Here is a 23,826-nt window from a genome sequence, read left to right as displayed (position 1 = left end):
AAGGTTGAAAACAGTGCAGAGTCGTTAGAAATCATATACTTATGTTAGAAAAAGAAACTTAGAGTTTGAGGTGGATGATTGGGTTTACTTGAAGGTGTCACCCATGGAGGGTGTTATGAGATTATGTAATAAGGGGAAAATCAGTTCCCCGGTATATTGGTCCTTACAAGATATCCAAGAGAATTGGCAATGTAGCCTATGAGTTGGAGCTACCGTCAGAATTAGCAGCAGTCCATCCAGTGTTTCACATCGCAATGTTGAAGAAGTGTATGGGCGATCCTTCACTTATTATACTGAAAATATTGGTATTAAGGATACCTTATCTCATGAGGAGATTTCCGTTCATATTTTGGATCGTCAGGTTCGCAAGTTGTGAACCAAGGAGGTAGGATTAGTCAAGGTCTTGTGGAGAAATCTGTTTGTTGAGGAAGCTACTTGGGAGGCTGGGGAGGATATGAAGAAGAGATATCAACATCTTTTTGAGTCCGGAGAACCAAATCAAGGTACTAATCCTTTTCTTGGTACTTTTTAAGTTGAAATGTTGTGTTAAATTTCATGTTGAGTGTTTGAGTTGAGTGTTAGATGTTACCACCCTTAGTCTACTTAGAGTAATCTCAGTCGAGGACGAATGTTCCCAAGGGGGAGATATTGTAACACCTCGATATTTCAAAGAGCTAAATTTAGAAAGAACTAATTTGGAAAGAGCCAAATCTGAAATTTTACAAGTTATGCTTAAGTTGTGAGTTTTGGGTCAACTTCAAAGGACCATAACTTTCAATACATGATGAGTTAGGTAGCCCATAAGATGAAATGAAAGGTCTTAGAATCCTCTTTCCAACGCCACCAAGTTTGCTAAGTTTCGAGTTTGGATGAAGGAGATATTTCCATTTGAAATTAGCATGTCCATTTAAGGAAAGTTACCCGAATTAGTTAGGGGTATTTTGGTCTTTTCCTAACCCCATCGAATTAAAACGAATTTAGTAATTTTTTGGGGTCAAATATGATTTGGGTCAGTTTTACAAATCCTAAATTACGCTTAGGGTGTTAGAAGAGAGTTCAAGAAGAGAAAAAGAAAGAACATCAAGATCTCTTGCGAATCGAGGATTTGTTTTGCCAAATCGAGGTATGTATGTTTTCATAGTGTTGGGTTCGTTCACCCACACGCCAATCATATTTTATATTATCGAATTCATCAATAAAGATTGAGAAATTAAGTTCTTGATGAGTTTCTTGAAGTGTTGCTATTCGTTCTTGAATTTTGGATGTTTGGTTGAGTCCTTGAGGCGAAGATGTTATTAAGGGGTTGAGTAAATTGATAGTTCTTGAGTGGGTTTCGCTGGGATTGTTTTGGGTTATAAGAATTCAAGAGTGTTACCTTAAAAATTCAGTAGGTATGAGTTGAATCGAGTTTAGGAGAAAAGATCGGGGAGAAATTAGGTGTCAGGTCCACGTTGCAAACTTGCTCCCCAGAGAAACTCTCTCTCTCTCTCTCTCACGTTGTGGAGAGAACGCAGACTCCATTATTTCAAAAATTATTTCGCGATCAAATATTTTAATTCATCTCCTCATCACGCCCTTGCTCTCCAGACGGTGTTTTTTGCTTGTTTCTTATTATTTAACTATCTAAAACTCATTTAATTATCATGAGATCATTCATAACATGAATCATAACCTTGAATCCATAATTCAACTTCAAGGTAGAGCTAAGAGTAAATTCTTGAGAGTTCTTTTGAGTCTTTTTGAGAAGTCTTTTACAATCTTTTAAACTTGTTTTAGGACTTGAGCATTTGAGTTTGAGGAAGAGTAGAGTTGAGTTCATTTTCTTGAAAATGATATATGGGAACTAATTATTCCCAAGAGTAAATATTTTTACATTTAAGATGAGAGGAAACACCGATTTTCAAAATAGTTCATGAGCAGTTTTGAGTACTATCTCTTTTTTAGAGAAACCTTTTGAGTAATAATCTTAAAGTTAAGGATGAGTAAATGTTTTCTTTAAAACATATGAGCTACGTTATATATTGGGAGTAGTATTGAGCACCGATATGGGGGAGAGTTCTAACAACTCACAACCCCCATAAACCATGTAGCCAACGTGGGTAGAAAGAGTCATACTTTTTAGATGATTCCTTATTGCTTTTTAGCATAGACTAGTGGATTCACTTAGTTGAGGAGTTCTATACCCCGGCAAGGTATATGACAGTTCTGGCTGCATGGGCAAGACATTATATTATCACATAGCTCATAGTGATGGTTGTCGGTTAGAAAATCTCCCAAACAGAGTTTATTTTATATTTTTACATACAAATTGAGTTATATTGTATTTTCCAATACATTGACTTGTTATCTACTGTTTTAAAAGCTTTTCTCTATATTGCATTATTGTTATTGCTTTATATTGAATTGATTTGAGGTTGAGTTGAGTTGAGATGAGGTAAGTTGTTTCTTCAGTTCCAGTTCAAGCATATGTCATGTTTTAGATTGCCCCTTGCATGCTTGTACATTTCATGTACTGACGCCATTTGGCCTGCATCTTTTATGATGCAGATACAAGTAACCAGGATCATCAACCAACGCTTTGTTGATCCAGTTGAGTTCCAGAGTTGTCTGGTGAGCCTCCTTGCTTCAGGAGGATCCATTATTTATCTTCAGTTACTTCAGTTTGTTAGAATGATCGAGGGTATTGTCCCGACATACTTCATAGTATTAGAGGCTTTATAGATAAATAGACAGTAGTTCATGAGTCTTTTCATTTTCAGTTGTTAATGTTTTAAAGACTTGAGTTGCATATTTCTGGCTAGTTGAATATTCTTATATATTCTGAGTTTATCTTTTGAGATATTTGAGTTAAGTTTTACATTTGAGTTTATCTTATGTTAAGTAAGTCTTTCGCTGAGAGTTGAGCCAGACCAATGGTTCGCTTGGGGCCAACAATGGTTCTCGAGTTCTGGCCACGTCCAGGGTGTAAGCTCGGGGAATGACAATTATCATGCATGTGTCCCCCGCCCCAGACTTCATTCTTGTGTCTTCTTGGATGTGTTTTAGTTTAGACCACTTCATTTTAAGTTTTAATTCATCTTTTGGGTCATTCCTTGTTATGTTTAGCCCGAAATCAATCTAATCATATTTATTAGCTTATCACATCAATTATACATAAATTACTTGGATATTCCTAAGTTTATACACAAAACATATAAGTAAAATATGGTGCTTAAATGCATAAATACACTGTATCAAGAAACGCCCTAGAGTTTTGTAACCTACTAAATTCTTATGATTATAACATTGAATAAACAAGGGTTAAATGTGAGATTCAACATTCTAATCCCTAGATTTCAGCAAATGAATTCAAGATCACTAAAAAAAAGATTTTTTTGGAGAATCTTTGAAAGATAAGTTCACTGCTTAATTACAACGATTAAATCAATAATTGAGGTTCGTGTAATCTATTGAAAGATGCATAATCATTGGTTGATTATCAAAATCTTAAGAACATGGATTTTGACCTAGAATCCTATTTTTTTTTTTAAAAAGGAGAGAGCTTAATAAAATTGATCAAAGTTCTAAACTTTATAATCGTAGTTGATTGTATAACTATCGTTGAACAAGGTGGAATATGTTTAAAAGTCTTTTTAGCAGAAATTGAGGTATGCCTCTTTTTTTTAACATTCTTTGATCTTAATGGTGATGTGATATGACTTTATGTGTGTGCGGGACAAGTTTGCACCGATCTATCGGATTTTGATTCCATACTATGAAATGTATATGTACATGATTTGCCTTGTGAAGAGAATTGTTGAACTTGATTGTTAAAAGAAATGATCTTTAAACACATTTTTGAGATATAATGAAACATTTTAAACAATTAGGTTCGTCCAGATAACAACTGGGCATTGTTGGTTGGTGTCGCGATGCATCACTTTTGAGCAATGAAAATTTATTAGGATTTTTTTATTTTGGATTTGCCCTTAAGCTGATATGCGATTACTTTTTAGTTTGTCCTATGCTGCAATTATTGATTTATTTGTTCTCTGCTAACATGTTAATAAATCTATTGACCTGTTTTTTTATATTGAAAGGTTCGACATAATTTGACTGTTGATGCATTGGCCGATTTTAATAATTTTCATGAAGTACTTTATTATTAAATTTAAATTATTTCATTGAAATTGATTTTATTGATTATGAATATTATTGTGATTATTTTTTATATTAACTCTTGTCGCAAGACACTTAATGAGTAATGAATATATTACATTGAATAACCAAGAACATGTATAACTTCACGTAAATAGCTGTCTTTTTACCTAAATTATTATTCTATGATCTTTTTTCCATAGTACAAACTATGAGTGAACTTTCAATTCTTCGATGTTCGAATTTGAAAAAATATGCACCTAATTTTGAACCGAACTAATTTGATTCGATTTTGAAAAAATGTGTACCAAAATTTTGAACTGAACCAGTTAGACTCGATTTGATTCCATTTTTTTAAAATGGTTTTTCGGTGTAAATAAAAAATAAAATGATAAGTCAACATTCAGTGGTTATGTAAACTATAAACTTTAATTATTGATTTGTGAGTCTCAAAATTATTCTAAACTATTTAAGACATCAACACTCAAACCTCAAAACCTCCCATTCAACACTCAACAATTCACGTTCAGGCTTCAACAATTCAATGTAAATTTCTAGTGATTTATAACAGTACACAACATTTAATAAAATCACTAAAAAAAAGATTCTACAAGGACTAAGAATTGAGACTCGAAAGTCAAGATTGTGAGTGAGAGATACACACCGTCGATTGCGATTAATTAGTTAGAAAAGATCGAGACGCCTTACATCCTTGGCCCATCGCGACTGAGTTACTGAGAATGAGAGATGGGAGAACAGAGAAGAGTCGAAGTCAGAATTAGGATTGTGGCCTGCGATTGTGAGTTTTTTTTAGGCTAAGGGGATCATTACCCCCCTGAACTTGAAGCTTTTTATGTAGTGTACACCTAAACTATAACCTGTTTTAAATACCCTAATGAACTTATTTATTCATTAATCGCATAACATGTATTATCCACCTGACGTAGAAATATACTACAAACTCAATCAGACGCGCGAGGAAGTAAAATTGTTGCCACATCACAAAGCTCTAACGATAAAAAAATAAATAAAAAATCTCCATTCTTTTTTAATTTTTTTTTTCTCTTTTCAGAGAACATCTCTCTCTATTTATTCTCCCTTTTCAAATTTCATAAATTCTCTTTTATTTTTTATTTTTTCCTTCTCCATCTTTTCAAAACTGCATTTGCTAAATTCATGAATTATAATATAAGACTTGTTTGTTTATGTGGGACTCCTCCAATTCTAAGAATGTAACACCTCAGATTTGAAAAGAAGGAAAATGCAATTTTTAGGCTGGTGTCTGTGTCTACGGGTCCCATCTACGGATTGTAGAAGCTTCTACGGACCATAGATGGCAACCATAGGAAGTGGGAAAATATTTTTTTTTCAAAAAAAAATTAGTATCCTTTTTACAATTCACCAGGACGGCCCGTCACTCCATGTACGAGTCGTAGATTGGTCTCAAACGTGACCCCACACTTAGTGAAATTTTAAAGCTTAAAGTTGGTTTTTATGGTTGACATGTACAATCCGTAGAAAAATCTACGAGTCGTACATGAGATCCGTCAAAAAGTTGGGCAATTAAGAGTCTCTGATCATTATCTACGGTTAAACTTCTTCTTCAAAATCAGTCCAATCTATTGAAGAATAAAAATCATTAATTTCTTGTTGTGCAGTTGCAACCCTTTCATTCTCAACTCTTTGACTAGATAGAAAGGTAGAAGAAGACCCTAACCCTAGATTTTGATTTTTTGCTTGTGCATTTAAGGAACCATTAGATTCTCCAAGCGCATTAAAAGACTCCCTAACTTGAAAGATTGACTAACCTGGCCTTCAGACGTAGGACCCACATCCTCCGGAGTAGAGTCATGACATACATAAATATCTATTATGTCTTCATCATGCAAAAACAATGCAATATCACAAATGTCCTATCGTTTTTCAATCCAACCTGATCACTTCCTAGAGATGGAACTGCATAAGTTTTTCCTAACTTACTAATCCCAAAAGACTTAGCATAATTAGCAAGTTCAGAAATTGACAAATGATTTTCATCCACATTAGACACATGTTCAGCCTACCCTCAATATATATTGGACCTACCTCATTCACCAAGATACCCCCAATTGGAACTTTAAATTGAGGTACTTATTAGTAGCCATGGGGTCAACTTATAACCACAATAATAATCAATCATATAACAACATCAAAACATAGGCAACAACACCATAATAGAGGCAAGATCTAAAATACTAATTTTACTCATAAGCACAAAATTATACAAGGAAATTTACATAAAATTTTAATATTTAACAATACCAAAACAGAATTGATGAATTGGAACCCTAAAACCCCCTAAAATATTGACTTTACTCACAAGAATACAAATATACATAAGGAATTTACAAAAAAAATCCAACACTTAACAATACAGAATAGAATATTGGAATCAGAATCCTAGAATCTTGATTTTACTAAAAAACCCTATTTTTTTTAAACTAAGTACCGAAACCCTATTATGCATGCATGCATAAGCTGAACAAGTTCACAATAATACATTCAGTAAGTAAAAACTCTAGTTGAAAACTATCAAATTCCTGATCGGAAGCTCAATCAGTAACTATGGAGAAATCCTAGTCGAAAAATATGGCGAAACCCTAAACGAAAGTATGATAAAATATAAATGAAAAAATAAAGAAAACAAACAATAACATATTATAAGAGTGATCATCACTTACTTGGTAAGAATTTCAGACAATATCAAAGAAAATCAACCAAAAGCTTCACGAAATCGAGAAAAAATTTCACGTCTAAGAATTGCAATTGACCCAGATCGAGCAAGAGTTTCACAAAAAACCTCTGTCGATTACACTTCTTAGAGAGAAGATTAGTGAGAAGATTTAAGAAGTTTTACACTCCGTTGACTTAGTGAGAATATTTACTAATAATTATCTATTTATCCATCCGGACATCCACATCAGCTATTTTATCAACATGTCATGTGCGTGTAAACACGATTGGCAGAGGTGGACGATACAGATTTACACAATTAATGAATAAACAAGTTTACGGGTATTTAAAACGGATTATAATTTACGTGTACACTACATAAAAAACTTTAAATTCAAGGGGTATTAAACACTTTTGCCTTTTTTTAAAAAAAAAACACTTAAAAATTAGGGCTAAAGTTTGCAAATTGAATTTTGATCGGTCAAAGCTCAAAATGTATAATTAAGATAATTTAAAAATTAAAATATTAGTTTAAATTTATTTGATAAAACTTTTGTTCTTCAATACATTGTGAAATTATGACCTGGTGTATATCAAATCGAAGAATCAAATTTCTCGAAAAACGAACCAAAACACTAAAGAACCTACCACCAAAAAACTAAAATAATTCAATTTTGCGATAGTTATGCCCACCACATCTAATAGAGACTTAAATCCATGCCACAAAAGATCAAGGAAAGGATTCCATTAAAAACCCAAAAAAAAAAAAAAAGGATAGTGGGAGTGGAGAGGAAAAGGAAGTGCCAAGAGAAAGGAGCCAAAAAAAAAAAAAAACTCTATGCAACAGTAAAAAGCTGTCACACTATATAGGTTCACACTTTGGCACCTTTTGAAAGAAGCATCCACGCGTCCCGTTGTATTTTCTTCACATACCCACCCACAGTGAAAATTACTTGCTAAAAATCTGGCTTACCATGTAACAGCACACATATTATAAAATCTGTCCCTAGCACCAGCTCACACACTGTCGTTCTCTCACTGACAGAGTCACTCACCAGTCACCACTCTCTACTGTATCCCCTCTTTTTCTTTTTCTTCATTTGGTAAAGTGAAAACTCACAAAAACTTCTCTTCTCAAACAAAAATTGGTGAGCTTTTTCTTCAATTCTATTGTATTTATGTATATCTTATTTACCAAGTTAATCACTTTACTTTTTTTCTTGAACAACAAGAATGGATAATATCACCCTTTTTGTCTCAATCTGAGTTTTGGTTCTTGTTACTGTTTTCTCATCGATTCTTGGAGAAATTGATTAAAGGAATGGGGACTTCTTGATTTAGAATTAGTGGGTACAAGTAAGTGTAATTGTTTTTACAAGAAGTGGGTTTTTTTTCCCACTTTTGGAGAAACAGACTGAGGGAATGGGTTCTTGTTAGCTCAAATCTTCCATAATATGGATTTTTTTTTGTGTGTGTTTCGGACACCCTTTTCTTGGTTTGTGCTACCTGCTCAGCTTACTTTATTTATTACTGTAATTTTTATCCATTTTTGGTGAAACAGATTAAGGGAATATATAGTTATTTGCTCATAACTTGCATAATATGGAAAATCTTTTTGGGTTTCAGACACCCTTTTTCTTCCTTTATTTTCTGGGTTTAGAATTAAACTGATGTGAAAGAAACAAAATTGACCCAATTAGTTTGTAGTTTTGAAGTCTCTTCGATTGATGTTTGGGAGTCTTTTGTTTGCTGTTAGTTTCTTAAGAGATGGGAGGTAAAGTTTGCAGCATTTACGATGCTGACTTCCTAAACGATGAGCTTCACTAGTATTTTCTTGGAAAAGAATTCATCCGTTAGTTTAAGTATGGAAAAGTCTGTCTTCTTCTTTTGGTGTGGATTCCAATGAAACCCTAAGATGGGGGACCAGAACTTTCCAAACAAGTACCAACTACCCCTCTCTCTACTCTTAAGAAAAAAATGTGTTTTTATTTTTCTTTTCATAGATATATTAGCTGAAGAGATAATGGAAAAAAAAACATACAAATTATGGAGTATTTCATATCTGGAAAAAGGGTGTCAGTAAATCTGTCACAATCAAGAAAACAGAATAATTAAACTTGCATATTTATTAGACTGAGTCGTCGGCAAGCATTTGTTTGTGCCATTTGTTTGTGGGGTTGATGAACCATTTAATGTTTGGTTATTTATTTGGTTTCATTGATTAGGTGATGAAACAAGTAGCTGAAAATGATGTTGTGGAGTTAACAGATGGGAGAAACATTTGTGGACTTGGACTGGAAGGGATTGAGCTCTGTTTCTGTATTTGAATAGTTATCCTTGTCTACTTATAGTTTTCTCACCGTCTTAATCAGCTTCGTACTAGTTACTGGAATCATACAGCTCTGTCAAAGAGGTGAATCTCATTTTCTACCTTGTTTTGAAATAATTGAAGTTCATGTAGTAGTTAGTAGTATGTGTGTGAGCTGCTTTAGAGTACGAGACGGAGTAATTACAATACCCTTTTCTTTCTTTTCATTTCTCTCTCTTTTTTTAAAAAAATTCTCCCTTTAGTAAATGGTTTGGGAAGTAATTGGTTGAGAAGCTGCTGTTTGTTAGATTATGGCTATATGAGTGGGAACTAGCAGAGGAATAGTTTCAGACATACTATTTATTGTCTGTATCATGGTGAGTCTCTTGATTTCAAGAATTCAAGTAGTATATGTTATGCGGCTTGGGTGTTTGACTGTTGATTTGTGGGACAGTACTTTGTCATAATTTAGTTCATTTTGCTCTGAGCTATTCAATTAGTCTGGAAAAGAAGTTGGATTAGGAGAGATAATAATATCCTGCAAGTGAGAAAGAGAATTAGTTACAGTTTTAGAGGTAGAACAGCAAATTTGAGAACCAGCCAAGCTCTACATCATTGGGTGAGCCTTGATGGGATGGTCTCCATTTCTTTTCTTCTTGTCCTGAATTTGTGTACTTGCACTTTGCTTCTTGCTTCCCTGTTGTCCGACAAAATGCTTGTTTTGCCTTTTGTGAAATTACGTACTTGTTAAACTAGGAATAAATATCAGTTAACTTTGAGTGTAAATATTTTGCAGAGTCAAGTCTTAATTACTGTTTTGCATTCCATGAGTCTGGAAATTTGGTAAAGCCATCTCATAGTTTCTTTCCCAAGATGGAGTGGAATGTTAAGTGGGACTGGGGAAATCTCGTAATGTTTGGTTCAAAGGCCTCTGAAAGTCCAAAAGAACTACAATTAACAGATTGGGGAGTTGAAGAAGAGGGAGAACTTGATGGGGGATCTTTCAATTTGTCAAGTGGCGGTAGTGGCACGGGTGGTTATGGTTCTGATGTGAAGTGTGGTTCTTCCATCAAAAGCTCAATATCAGCTTCTACCGACTCTTCACCAAAGGAGGGCTTTAAAGCATCCAACTTTGCTTTTGAGGCATTTAATGCCTCTCCTGAGGATCCTAGTAAGAAATTGGAATCCTCCAAAGCTGAGGTCTCTAGAAACTCACCACCCATGGAGGCTTCAGTAGGCTCTGTTGAACCAGTGATAGGTCTAAAACTTGGTAAGCGGACATGTGAAACCTTTGGTGGTGGAAGCAGTGCTAAGGTTTCATCCTTCCCCCCGAACCCCACATCATCTGCTGCTGCAACAAAGAAAGCAAAATCATCTAGTCAGAATGCACCAATTCCTCACTGTCAGGTTGAAGGTTGCAACCTTGATCTTTCTTCAGCTAAAGAATATTATCGGAAGCATAGAGTTTGTGACAGTCATTCCAAAAGCCCAAAGGTTATTGTAGCAGGTGTAGCACGCCGCTTTTGTCAACAGTGTAGCAGGTAAATGTTTGATGAATCTAAGGTTTCTTTGTATTAGATCTTTGATGTCCTTAGAATGCACCATCTGCCCCTTTAGCAATAACTTCTATATGTAGCACTAGTTCATCGCTCATTCTTTCTATTTTTAATCTTTAAATTAAGGTTCCATAGCGTGTCTGAATTTGATGAAAAGAAGCGAAGCTGTCGTAGGAGGCTCTCTGATCACAATGCACGGCGCCGCAAACCTCACCAGGAAACTATCCAATTCAATTCAGCGAGGCTTTCTTCGTTGTTTTATGGTATGTTGTCTATATTGGGAATTGTCCTTTCCCTTCTTGCAATGTGGCTTTGAGTGCTCAAATGACATGCTTCAGTAATAGTTATTGAGATTTGAGAATAAGTTAACATTTTGTCTGACTAATTGACAAAAATCTATTCCTAATGTTTCTTTGCTGGTGTACACCAGTTGTGTACTGGCATTAATTTTAATAATCCAGATACATTTAAGATGCAAACATCACTTTTATCTAAAACAATAACGTGTACATAAAGTTGATAAGAATTAGTTGTGATTGAGCAATTGTCTTCTGGAAAGTGGGTTTTTTGTTGGACCATCTGCTTATCCATAAAGTCGTTCGTGTGAATTTACTAAGTATCATCTTATGTGGTTTTGTGTTTACAGATAGCAGGCAACCCATGAATCTTGTGCACAACCAAGCACAACTCATTCACTCCAGAGCTGCTGCGAACTCTACCTGGGAGAGCACTCAAGACTCTAAGTTCAGTATCACAAGAGGGTTTACTCCAAAGCCTGAAAGAACTAGCAGCACAACTGGGAAGTCACTACTGGAGGGGATCCAGTTTTCACGGGCTGTGGGTGCACAGAGTAATGCATCTAGCTTGCTCTTGCCCTCCAAGGGCACCGCAGCCGAGGTTTTTAATCGAGGTTTGTTTCACTCTATTGTGAATGCAATGCCGTTGTTCATTGCAATCTTTGAATTTTGTGTGATTGTGCAAAGAAGATCTCTACTGTTGCCTGCCTCTATTTGTATCTTTTTTAAAAGCAGTTATATCAATTTAGTTGCTTACTGGATTAATCAGTAGTTACAGACTCCCAAATGCAGCAGTTCTTATTAAAGTATATCTCCCTCCTAATTAGTACTCATCCTTTTCTTTTGATAAGGCCAATTTGTAGTCAACAATAGCTGCATTGTATTTGCATTATGGATTACAGAGTACGATCTTATCTAGAACCCAACAATAAATGTGCCATAGTCTACTTGTGCCTTTTCTACATCTGGCCCATGTGTGTTGAAGATGGTAGCAAGCATTTTGGTTGAGAACTCTACTTTTACATCTAGGAGACCTTTATTTTTGCTTGAACTACAGTTTTAGATGTTCTGTAACACTTATGAATTAGACTTTAAAGGCGTTTTCATCCAGGAGTCGATTATGAAATTTTGCAAGAGTGCTATCAATGAGACTTCAATGTGGTTGAAGCAGAACTAGACTTGCTATACTAACTATGCATTGGGGGTTGGAGATCATGACTAAGTTTCTCTTCGTGTTTCATACTTGAATAAATTGAAAGACTAAGCTGACAACATGCGGCCCATACCTAAAACTGAAAGACATTGCTAGATATGGAAGATACAAAAAGTATCATATCCAATATATAACTGATAGTAGCAGTAGAATTGACTGATCTTCTTCAAAATGGAAGAAAAAAAAGGAGATTGAAAGTTTGAAATGCTGCTATGCGTGTCCTCTTGAATTTTGAAAAGTTGCTCTTTAATATGTTCCACTACAAAGAATTGTAGAATTTAGGAAAGTAGGGAGGAACTTGAGTGGTAGGAAACTGATTGAAAGTGCAAGATAGTAGAATTCCATCTCTAAGTATGTTAGTTTTTCTTTTCTCTATCAGGTGCCAAGGAATCCATGTTCAATATGGTTACAGGACCGGAATTTCCTCGTGCTCTCTCTCTTCTGTCAACTAATTCCTGGGGTTCATCCGAGCCTGAGACTGTTTCACTCAACCATGCAAATCAAACCAGCATGCCCGAGCAGCAGATGATGCAGGCAATTCCACAGGGTGTGCCGCATATGTCCAGTCAATACTGGCAGCAGGCTGGACAACATTCATCCGATACTCGTTACCATACATTGGCTGCTAATAGTAACAGTGGCGGTAGCTTTCAGGAAATGGGAGTGTTCAAAGCTCCATTCGACACAGACTTTTATCTCAATGCATTGAACTGAAGCCAACATCTGATGTGTTGGTGTATTTTCAGGATTTGGCGACCTTCCCATTTTGCCCTTTTGACATGTCAAAACTTGGATGAAGCAGAAGGTCTGTTTAGTACTGGTATATAATATATAGGTTGGGCTTTTAAACTATTAAGAAAGTCTAATATTATGAATTATGCAGTAAATTTTTGTTTGCCAGTGACATGAATTCCCAAGAATTGTAATTTCTTGATTCTGCAACTTTGGAACATTACTGCACAGGTTCCATCTATTAAAGACTTTTTCATCATGTTCTACAGTGTTCAATTATTATATTAACATTATGTTCTATTTACGTTATTAGTCTTCATGACCTTACGTTCATTGAATGATGAATATGACTATTTTACCAAGTCATTTTTGTTTTGTTTTTAGGAAAACTAAGTCATTAACTTATGGGATATGTTGCCAAGGATCCCGCGTCATTTTATTTCTCCTCTTCATTTTTTCTAAATTTTGCAGAATTAATTAGTTAAAATAAATCTCCAATTATGTTTAAAATAATTGATTATTTTTATATATCTGCTTTCAGAAGTTAGTTACAATTTCATAATTGTATATCACGTTATATTTATTTATTTTTACTTTTTTGCCTTGAGTAAATTTTAGTGAGCATAAATTTTTTTCCTTTTTTTCTTTTCTTGATATAGGTTAAAAGTTTTATTTTTTCCCAATGGAGTAATCTTGAGAACCACAACTCATGTAAGGTAATAGATCCATTTTCTTGGAGTAACAAAGAATTTAAGGTTGATTGCTTATATTTAGCTTCTAAAACTAAAAATATATATTAGATTGATACTTGATTTTTTTTAATTTAGCAGATAATATTTTATTAATACCTTTAATTCGTAATACGATCAATTGTAATTTTTCCATTTTTGAATGTATGTTAGTACTTAGTAGGGTAGGCGCTTGGTATTCGGTTAAGAAATTATTTCAAGTTTGATCATTCAGTAATTGATAGTTAAAAGTAGATATCAAATATCAAAGTTTGAAATTTTGGTTCGGTAATCGTTAAATTAAATTTCGATTTGGTATGATATTCGATAATACCATATTGAAGTTATAGCCGATTGTATAACAAAGTTAGTTTTATTTTTCCAATCATTTCGATTTTTTTATGTGGAGGCACGATATACTAAAAGATCAATAAGAGAGAAGACATCAATAAAAATAAATTGATACAACTAAAAGACATGTATTTGGGTTGTTTATGTTCATTCTTTAACTTTCTTCTTTGGACTTGCACTAATGAGTAATGGACATATTAATACACGATCTTCACCAACATGGGTTGTGGTGCACTGGTAGGAGTGCTTCACACTTAACCAGTGGTCTCGAGTTCGAGCCCTGAGTATGAAGAAAATCTTGTTGGGAGCGCCACCCCAAATGGGCCGTGCAGTGCACCATCCGAATTTAATCAGAGCTCCAATGTGGGCTTCTTGACACCGGGTGGAAAACCAAATAAAAAATACATGATCTTCATTACGTAAATAATTCGGTATTCGAAAAATATCAAATCCAAACTTGAATACCATAATTCTAAAATTTTACTCTCAAATACCCAATTACCGTATACAAAATTACCAAAAAATCCCGGCTCGCTAATTCGGTTTTCAGATCTAAATGTGAGCCTATCTAGTACAATATATTGAGAAGTGTGTTTACATATTTAAGAAAGCTATATGGTAGATCTAAAATTATGTGGTAGTAAAAATATTGTAGATCTAAAATTATGCGATTTTAAAATATATGAAAATAATTAATCATGATTAAGACTTTATTTTAATTAATTGAATCTGAATCATAAAATATGATGTGTCATCAATTCCAAGTAAGAACATTATAAAATAGAAAGAGAGAAAATATGACCCTTCACCCTTGTTTTGTTTTATCATGTAATGATTACATTTACACCCTTCTTTTTTTTGCTGTAACAATTTTACAAATCCTTTAAGTTTATTCCCCAAAAAAATTAGCCAATGCTCCACCAAAGATTTAACTCAAATTCTGAACCCCTTCGTTGATTTTGGATGCAGGAGTACTAAAGATTACTGCACATATTGTGATCAAGGAGCCGTTTAGAGCTCAATTTACGGTACGGTATCCAACCATACTACTGTTGACTAATCAAATCTACTAAAGAAGACTCATTTCTTATTGTAATCATAATCAACTTGGACACACCTTGACTAATGTTATTGAATACGAAAATTTTTATAATGGTAGAGGCCCAACCAATAATAGTTGTGTGAGCCTCCATTGATTAATTGACACTTGGATAATGTGTCTACTTCTTTACCTTTTTACCATCTCTCCCTTCTTTACATTCATTTTCTTACTCCTAATAAATATTTTTTAACTTCATTTTCTTAAGATGTTGATATATTAAATAAAAGAATTAATAAACATTTTTTTATCACAATAACTAAAAGCGTTTTTAGGACTGGGTATTTAAAATACTCATATCATTCAATATTTTTAATAATATCAAATTAACTCAAAAATATTTAGTGTTTTCTCAATTACTAGCACCTAAAAAAAAATTAATTCAAATTTAGTTTTCCATATTTTTTTAAATTCTGTTTTAGTTCATATATTTATAGTTATGATTTTTTTGTTTTATTGCACTTGAAAAAATATTCTGTTTTAGTTCATATATCAACTTCGTTCTGTGAAATCTTCAATTTTTTTGTTTAATATATAAATATTAGTATATGTAATTTATAAGATTATTTTTGTTTTTGATTTTTGATCTTATTTTAAAATTACACATACTTTTTCTTTCACCATAACCATATTTAAATATAAGAATGACAACGAAATAGAACAGGACAGGGAGTGACAGACTCATAAACATTTTTGAAAAATTTATACAGGTGAGGCGGGTCACAGAATGAAATTTAAGTCTTTTAAATTAAAACTTACAATGCTTAATTTATTTTCAAAAATCAATCGATTCCATATAATTTTAAATTAACTATTCATTATATTATTATTATTATTATAATATCATTCAACCTTAATATTATTAGAATTCATTTTTCGTGTCTGTACGTACATTCAGTTATAATATGTTTTTCCCAACGTTTTCTATCAAGTATTTTAAAAAATTAGAACTAAAATTAAGAAAAATAACGGATACTCTATGTTAAGAGAATGACTATAAATATATGAACTAAAACAAAATTAAAATAACAATGACTATGAATATATGAACTAAAACAGAATTAAAATAACAATGATAATGAATATATGAACTAAAACAGAATTTAAAAAAATATGGAAAACTAAATTTGAATTAATTTATTTTTTTAGGTGCTAGTAATTGAGAAAACACTAAATATTTTTGAGTTCATTTGATATTATTAAAAATATTGAATGATATGAGTATTTAAAATACTCAGTCCTAAAAACATTTTTAGTTATTGTGATAAAAAAATATTTATTAATTCTTTTATTCAAATTATCAACATCTTAAGAAAACGAAGTTAAAAAATATTTATTAGGAGTAAGAAAATAAGAGTGAATGAAAAGAAGGGTGAGTAGGAGAGAGATAGTAAAAAGGTAAAGAAGTAGACACATTATTAATCAATGGAGGGTCACACAACTATTGTTGGTTGGACCTCTACCAATACCTAATACAAATATCAAGTAACTATGTCTACCTATTAGGCCACCCCTGGGTGCTACGAAAGAAAACACATCTTTCTTTGGCTACGCTATAATTCAAAAGACCCCACGAAAGAAATGTTTCAAACAGGATGCAAGGATGTGATATCGATGAAATATGTTCATCCTTAACTAGATGTCTTGAACCATTAGAATGAAGAAAATAAAAATAATTTAAAAAGTTATGCCACGCAACTGACGATCTAATCTAACCAGCCTTGGTGATGAATCTGTCGCATCCCTTCCAGCAGGAAGGAATAAAGCGACTTCAAAAAAGTTGGTATAACGAAAGTAAAGAAGCAAAGTAAAACTTGCAACTTAGAGTTGGAAACAAAATTTTGATCAATATAACTATCACTGATATCTTACTTCATAATAATACACTTGATTAAAGGTAATATAAGATACGATAAGCTAATTTTAACAAGCACTTATCGAGGACTGACAGGCAAATAGCGACACATAATCAGAGGGAGTGTTCCCAAACATACAAATAGGAGCATCATATAAGTGGATTGGCCTGCATTTGAGTGGCCAAATCAATACTCACCTATTGTTTGGTCAAAATGAGTTTATATATCTAGAATAAACAGTGGACAATAACTCCAACCCACTTAACTCAAAATCAATCATTTTATTTCTTCTACAATTATTTGTTACCAAATTAAAATGTGCTGGGATTATAAAATCTATAAGATAGAGATGACCCTCTCATGAATATTTATTTACCTCAAAACAACCCGCTAAGTCAGACTGGCTTATAATTTCACAGGCTAAATTTGACACCCCTATGTAAAAACATAACCTAGGGTCTTTTAAATTCTTAACAGTAGATCAATGTGATGTGACAAGCTACATTAGGTGCTCATGAGCAATAAGACTGCTCATATAAAACAAATTCTCTGCCCCACATTGTTTTGGGAGAAAACCAAAAGATCCTACACCATGGAACTTAATGTGGTGCAACCCAGACATGTTACTCTGACAGTCAGACACATACTGAATACATTTGAAACAAGATAAAAGACCAGGATAATCAGGCTACATTACGCATTTTATATTATCACCCAACACCAATGGATGACAACAACCCGTCTAACATTTTCATGCAGCAAATACCAGAAGAATTCCTATTGAATATTTTAACCAAATCAACCTCAATAGCATCCAGAATGAGCTGGTAGACACCTGATGAAACTCGACAAGTATCCATAAGGACCAGAAAATACCAATTTCAGTTTAAGTACAACTTTGACACCACATTAAGAAGGCACAGTAACTTGACAACCGCTGCAACAGGAAGATGACATGACTGACTTTCAGACACCCACACTGAGCAATGCTGGACGACAACTCTGGACCTTCTCAACCCTTAAACAAGCCCTAGTACTCACTGGAACAGTAGACAACTTTGAATTAATAGATGCTGGATAAAATAGATGCAAGCAAACACAAAAAGAAAAGGATAAAAGTAAACAAGAAGAACAAGTAACATATGAAATACCCAAACAGGAGAAAAGAAAGAAAACTAGACAAGATAGTACCCTTTTGGTGCTAGAGGGTATAATTCCAACACAGAATTTCATACTAAGAAAGTTTCTTGAGCATAATATGCATGAACTGTGCAATAAATACATAGATGGCTCACAAGCTATTGACAACTTTACGCAACAAATCATCATACAAATCAAACTTGTCACACAACAGACCTGGTCATTCTCATCAGCTGATTGTGAAGGAGACTTCTTGGCTTCAGATGGTTTTTCCGCACCACAATTCTGTCTGTTACACTTGGTCCGAAAAGGATAGTTTATGTTGTTGCATTTCTCACATTTCCAGCTTCCATCTGGCGTATCTGGTTCTGAAAAAAGGAAGTTGTTAGAATGTTAATGATAATTAGTACAAGGCAGCATGCTAGAGACTGAAAACTTACTAGTATTCTTCACCGGTTTGGGAACCTGCTTAAATACAAATACATCAAGAAATCAGAACATAGTTTCAAAACTACTTCGAGATTTTTAAAAAGTAGGAAGACAATGAAGAGGGGCCAACTTGAATTTCAAAATTAGATTTAATGTAAACTTAGCACATACAGACACTTTTAATAGCAAATCTTTTTTTTTTTAAATGAGACACTCAACATTTTTAATCCAAGATAAACTGAGTTTTCATTCAAAATAGTTAGAAAGTTGGTGGTGGATATTAAAAAGGAAACAAAATCATCTATTATTATTAAGTGTAAATCCTGGAACGTGTCAGCAAGTCAAACCTGAGAACCAGGCTTTGGAGTGTTGCACTTCCTCATGTTACAAACTGTTCTAAAAGAAAAGTTGACATTTCCACACTTGGGACATGTCCAGTCATTATCACGTGTTCCATCTGGGAAATTTATAGAAAAGAAGGTAATAAGTACAAATGCCATGAAATTAATTCAGAATACACAAGTAGAATATATATACTGCAGAACTCTCACCTTTCTTTTGAGAATTATCATCAGGATAAAATCCTGGCCTCGGTGCCTGCAATAAGAATTAAAGTTACCCAAGTACTTCTTAACTGATCAGAAAACCATTATGCATAGTGTGATAAGCATGTCTCCAAGGGTGATCACATCTATTCTTTATTGAGAAATATTTAAAAAGTGAGTATTGAATCAAAGATGATGGGGAAGGGGAGAAATTTTAGGTGGTGTTTAAAGAAACACAAAAGTAGTCAGTTAAAATGTAAAGAACTAAAACTTAATGACGACTGTCTAGTATAGTAAAACAAGATAATTATGTCCAAGGAAAAGCTGATACTTAATCCTACCATGGCAGCAGGGGCCATTGGCAATGCTAGACCATATCGGTCCATAAGTGGTGGCACACCATACATCCCACCTGTAAGCCAAAAAGGTACAGTCACAACATCATTATGGAACAACTGAAACTATATTGACTGCATAGTGCTGTTTGGATGAGTGACATTAACACAAAAATAGGAACGGACAAAATGAACGCTATATTATGCAATATGTTAATGACCTGGAAACTGCACTACATTAACAAAATATAAACATGCAAACAGCATTCTTCATTACCATTTCCCATCCCACCAGTGTACGGAGGTGGAGCAGAGAGATGTACAGGGCGGTATGGGCTCCCCCCAGAAAGGCGGCTCCCAAAATTGTAATGATAAGCTGAACCTCCAGCAAAGGGAACGTCATAGGCTGGCATGGATGGTCCATTGAACAAAGAACCACCATATGGTGTTACGCCCATATACATTGAAGAGGGAGCACCAGACCCAACATATGCAGCTGAGGGTGAATAGCTCTGTGGAGCATGCATGGGCCTAACTGCAGATTTCTACAAAGGCAAAGTGCTATTACCAAGAGAAACTAAATAAAGGCTACTGAAAATCAGTAAAAGGATACAAGATTTGCAGGATTTGTCAAAATCTCTTATATCTATAATTTCAAGACAATTGATGGGAAATGAGAACACTGGATACGGTCAGACTAGAAAGTTAAACTGTCAAAGAGTTCATACTAGAGGAATATTTCACCAAATTAAGATATTTTTTGAAGGGCGCAAACACCATATAAATATGCTCAGTCAACATGAGTTGAGGAATATATTCTCTTAGATATTATGATTGCGTGGGCATGTAAAACTTCACATTATCTCTACATCCTTGACACCACTTTTAGTCATTACATCATATTCTATGCATCCACAATAAAACTATTCCAGGATAACCCAAGATACATCTCAAAATTATACTCCAGCACTCCGTAACTCCATGCATAATTAAAGTTGAAACACCTCTAGTTAATGTCAACAACTGAAGAAATTGACCACAATAGTTTCACATGTTCAATCACATAGCAGTTCTAGCATGATTGTTATAAGCTAATTTTTATACTAAGAAGTAGGTGTCAAATGTGAGGGTTGGAACAGTTCAAGCAAAAGTTGGGGCCCATGATAACTTGGGCGGGGAAATATGAGTTTCAACTGAGCCTGCCCAACTCTTTGGAGAAGTAACAATCCTTTTTAACCAAGCCTACAGTTAATTTCACTCATTTCTGACATTTTTTCTTGATACTTGTTAGAAAAAAAGCTTTTCATCTTTCATCAGCAAGAGAAAAATAGAATTCAATAAATCCAGTGTCTTGAGCACAGTTAAACTGAAAGCATAAGGAGAGGCACAAACTTCATAATACTATTATGGCCACTACTAAACCCTGCCCTATTTTCCACAACGCTATAAATGTACAACCATCTTTCAAAAGAATTCAGGGCAACCTAGCAGGCTAAGAAAATGGGATGAAGTCTCTGTTTGGATCATTGGAAAATTTTAATCATTAACAAAGAAAATAATTGCAACTGAAAGAGAGAAAGAGAAGGAAAGAAAGTTAGAAATCAACCATAACAATCAAATTAGATAGAATAAGATGTAAGAGAAGTCCCTGAATCAGGGAGTGGGTGATTGAAAGATTGGGGCTCTAAATAGTTAGAGAACAAGCTCAATAGACAGAATTGAGCAAATATTAAGGGTTTTGAGTCTTGAATGAAAATCCAAGCAACACCCATGGCAGCAGCTGATTATTGAGGCTAGATAGCAAGAACTGTGTTTACCAAAACATGCCTATGGTTCAAACTGGTTGGTCCTCTAAGTGACACCCCATCCCACAGCCCTTAGAAAGCATACCAACCCAACTCTCAAACTCATGGATATGTTGGGTGAGTTGCAGAACATTCGCAAGTCAGTTTTCGATGCCCTTATACAGAAGATCATCCACCCTCAATTTGGAATGATGAAAGGAAAGGACAACATTTTTTTTTGAAATAGGTAACTTTGTGGAAAGGACAACATTTTCTTTTACTCAGTTTCTAGCATAATGAAGACAGATGTATTCTACTTGAATCATATCACCAATACTAATCATACTTTGTTCTTATCAACTGGAATAACGAAATTAGACAAACGATTAGGATTATAGGTCTCAAATGAAAAAAAGTTTTTTTGTGGACTTTGTGTGTGCGTGTGGGGGGCGGGGGGGTGTATAGAAATGAAAAACTAATGTTAAGAACTGCAATTCAGAAAACTGATGTCTGTACATACACAAACAAGCTTTGCACAACAATTGACTACACGGCTGGAGGCTAAATTACAGAAATAAACAGCACAAGTTACTAATAAAATCATGTAACAGTATACACGTAGCTCTCCCAAACTAAATTAAGAAAGTAGATGATATCTTACTGAGTTGTGATCTGCAGGCCTGGACTGAGTACAGTTGCGCATATTGCATGTAGTTCTGAAGGAGAAGTTGACATTCCCACAGCTCGGGCAAGTCCAGTCATCTTCCCTACGGCCACCTACAATGTCAACAAATTAGAAGCTTTTAATAGGAAGAAAAACTCAGGAGCCCTCTCCATTGATTATATAAAACAGAAAAAACAGAATGCAACAATGAAGTATAGACTATAAGAACATTAAAGATCCCATACTGTTCCCTCCTCTTCAGGAACCAGCATACATACCATCAGTTCGGGCACGTTTGGCAGCAGAAGAATTTCTGTTATCAACCTGAAAACATTTAAACAGCATATCAATACATGCCTTAAAACCTATTATAAGTCAATGACTAAACTACTCATGAATTCAAACTAATCGGGGTCTCCTATATGAATCAATCCTCTAAATCGCATCATCTATTCACGCACATTCCGTTCCAACACTAGTAAATAAGCCAATCACAAGTAGAAAATAGAAAAGCTTAATTAGTTAAAAAAAACCTTCGACTCTTCATTAATTATAGGTACAGAAAAAGGGTACAACTCATACATAGTAAATACAACAGACTAAATTAAGATAATACAAACCCAAAAGCCAAAAAAGTAAAACCCTAGCTCCTATGCATCGACCCAATAATAGAAGCAAAAGTTACAGACAATCTAGAAAACACATTTGGAATCTAATAGAAAACAATTACAGGCATAGAGACGGAGATCCTACGCCGCGAAACATAGAATTTTACAGAAATTGAAATTTCATCAAATCAATTATAAAATAAGAAAGGTAAGATTATTGAAAGATGAGAAAAATCAATACCTGAGACATGGCAGCTTCAAATTAGAGGTACCGAAAATGGAGGAAAGACGGCGATAACTCCTTTGCTCTTCTGCCGGAGTTACAAAATTTTGTCGGAGAAACGGCGGAGCAAGAGAGGGAGAGATGATTTTGTGGTAAGAATTAAATAAGGGCTAGTGAGTAAAATGAGTCAAGGAAGTCAAGCTGATTCGATGGGCCTAGGCCCCCTCCTCGTTTTTATGCCCACTTAGTTATCTCTTGAAGCCCATCCTCGAAAGCCAATAAAACAAATATTAGATTATTCATTATTGGGTAAATTTGATAAAATATCTAATTTTTTAAAACTTTTTTTAAATTATATTGAGGGGTGTTTATCATTCGAGATATTCCCTCTTATCGATAAAATGTTTATTAGGTTGTATTTCTTATTAAAAAAATAGCCCATTTATTATTATGAAAAGATATCTTTTTCTTCTCGTTTTTTCTTTTTTGAGAGCTTCAAAAGTTTCTCTCTTCTGCTCTCTAGCGTAAACTTCTCTATCTCTAAACGAGAAAGAACATCGCATAGGAGTGGATGATCAAGCACAATGCAGTCTGTGTCCGTGTAGCCTCTATCTTTATTTTATTTTCGAGGGCAGCTTTATAACAACAATCTATATCTCGCATCTATTAAAATTATGGGAATATGAAAATCTTTTTCATTGATTGAAAGAAATTTTTATTGAATGGAAGAGAGCAATCCTACCCCGACAGATCATTCATTTTTTTATATACAAAATAGGCTTCCACTTTTGTTTTAGGTTTTCTTTATTCGTCAGGCTTTCAGTTCCTTCCTGTTCCCAGGGCCGAGACATTGTAGTGCGGCCTTTGCAGAAGGTTGCTTCTATTTAGAAGATCTGGTCTTGTTGTTGTCCTATGTTGTCATCACTTACCATTTTTCTTTGATCTACATTTCTTGATTGTTCACTCAAGAGACTGATTTTCTCCTTCTCTTTATTTAAACGCAATCTTGAATTTTTAATTTTTATTTCTTGATCACAAAACTTATATCTAATCAATTATCCTGAATGCAATATAAATATGTTGTGTTCATGAATAAGGAAAAATCTCGAT

The 23,826-nt window shown here is 34.1% G+C and overlaps 2 protein-coding genes across 5 annotated transcripts; one reads left to right on the top strand and one right to left on the bottom strand.

The window, feature by feature from the left end:
• Window positions 1-7,893: 7,893 nt before the first annotated feature.
• Window positions 7,894-13,253, top strand: LOC125829247 (squamosa promoter-binding-like protein 12). 4 transcript variants are annotated; one of them, XM_049508497.1, is made up of 6 exons: window positions 7,894-7,997; window positions 9,075-9,262; window positions 9,954-10,698; window positions 10,840-10,976; window positions 11,360-11,623; window positions 12,602-13,253. In XM_049508497.1, exons 3-6 carry the CDS (start codon window positions 10,031-10,033, stop codon window positions 12,934-12,936), a joined length of 1,404 nt encoding a protein of 467 aa, XP_049364454.1. In that variant the 5' UTR covers window positions 7,894-7,997; window positions 9,075-9,262; window positions 9,954-10,030; the 3' UTR covers window positions 12,937-13,253. The 4 variants fall into 4 exon arrangements, with proteins under 4 accessions (XP_049364454.1, XP_049364456.1, XP_049364455.1 ...); XM_049508498.1 differs by lacking the exon at window positions 7,894-7,997 and adding an exon at window positions 8,622-8,790 and having other exon boundaries at window positions 12,602-12,949; XM_049508499.1 differs by lacking the exon at window positions 9,075-9,262 and having other exon boundaries at window positions 7,922-7,997; window positions 12,602-12,949.
• Window positions 13,254-17,672: 4,419 nt separating this feature from the next.
• LOC125829253 (ranBP2-type zinc finger protein At1g67325) lies at window positions 17,673-22,868 on the bottom strand. The gene is made up of 10 exons (XM_049508506.1): window positions 22,735-22,868; window positions 22,164-22,209; window positions 21,883-21,998; window positions 19,715-19,982; window positions 19,444-19,514; window positions 19,109-19,154; window positions 18,905-19,014; window positions 18,569-18,593; window positions 18,345-18,496; window positions 17,673-18,028 (listed from the first exon to the last, which is right to left on the bottom strand). Exons 1-10 carry the CDS (start codon window positions 22,741-22,743, stop codon window positions 18,026-18,028), a joined length of 846 nt encoding a protein of 281 aa, XP_049364463.1. The 5' UTR covers window positions 22,744-22,868; the 3' UTR covers window positions 17,673-18,025.
• Window positions 22,869-23,826: the final 958 nt, after the last annotated feature.

The sequence above is a fragment of the Solanum verrucosum genome, unplaced genomic scaffold (genome assembly GCF_900185275.1).
Source record: "Solanum verrucosum unplaced genomic scaffold, falcon-dt-bn FXZP01000028.1, whole genome shotgun sequence".
Classification (NCBI taxonomy): Eukaryota; Viridiplantae; Streptophyta; class Magnoliopsida; order Solanales; family Solanaceae; genus Solanum; species Solanum verrucosum.
The sequence above is the reverse complement of the archived record's forward strand: the minus strand, read 5'-3'. Positions and strand labels throughout refer to the sequence as shown.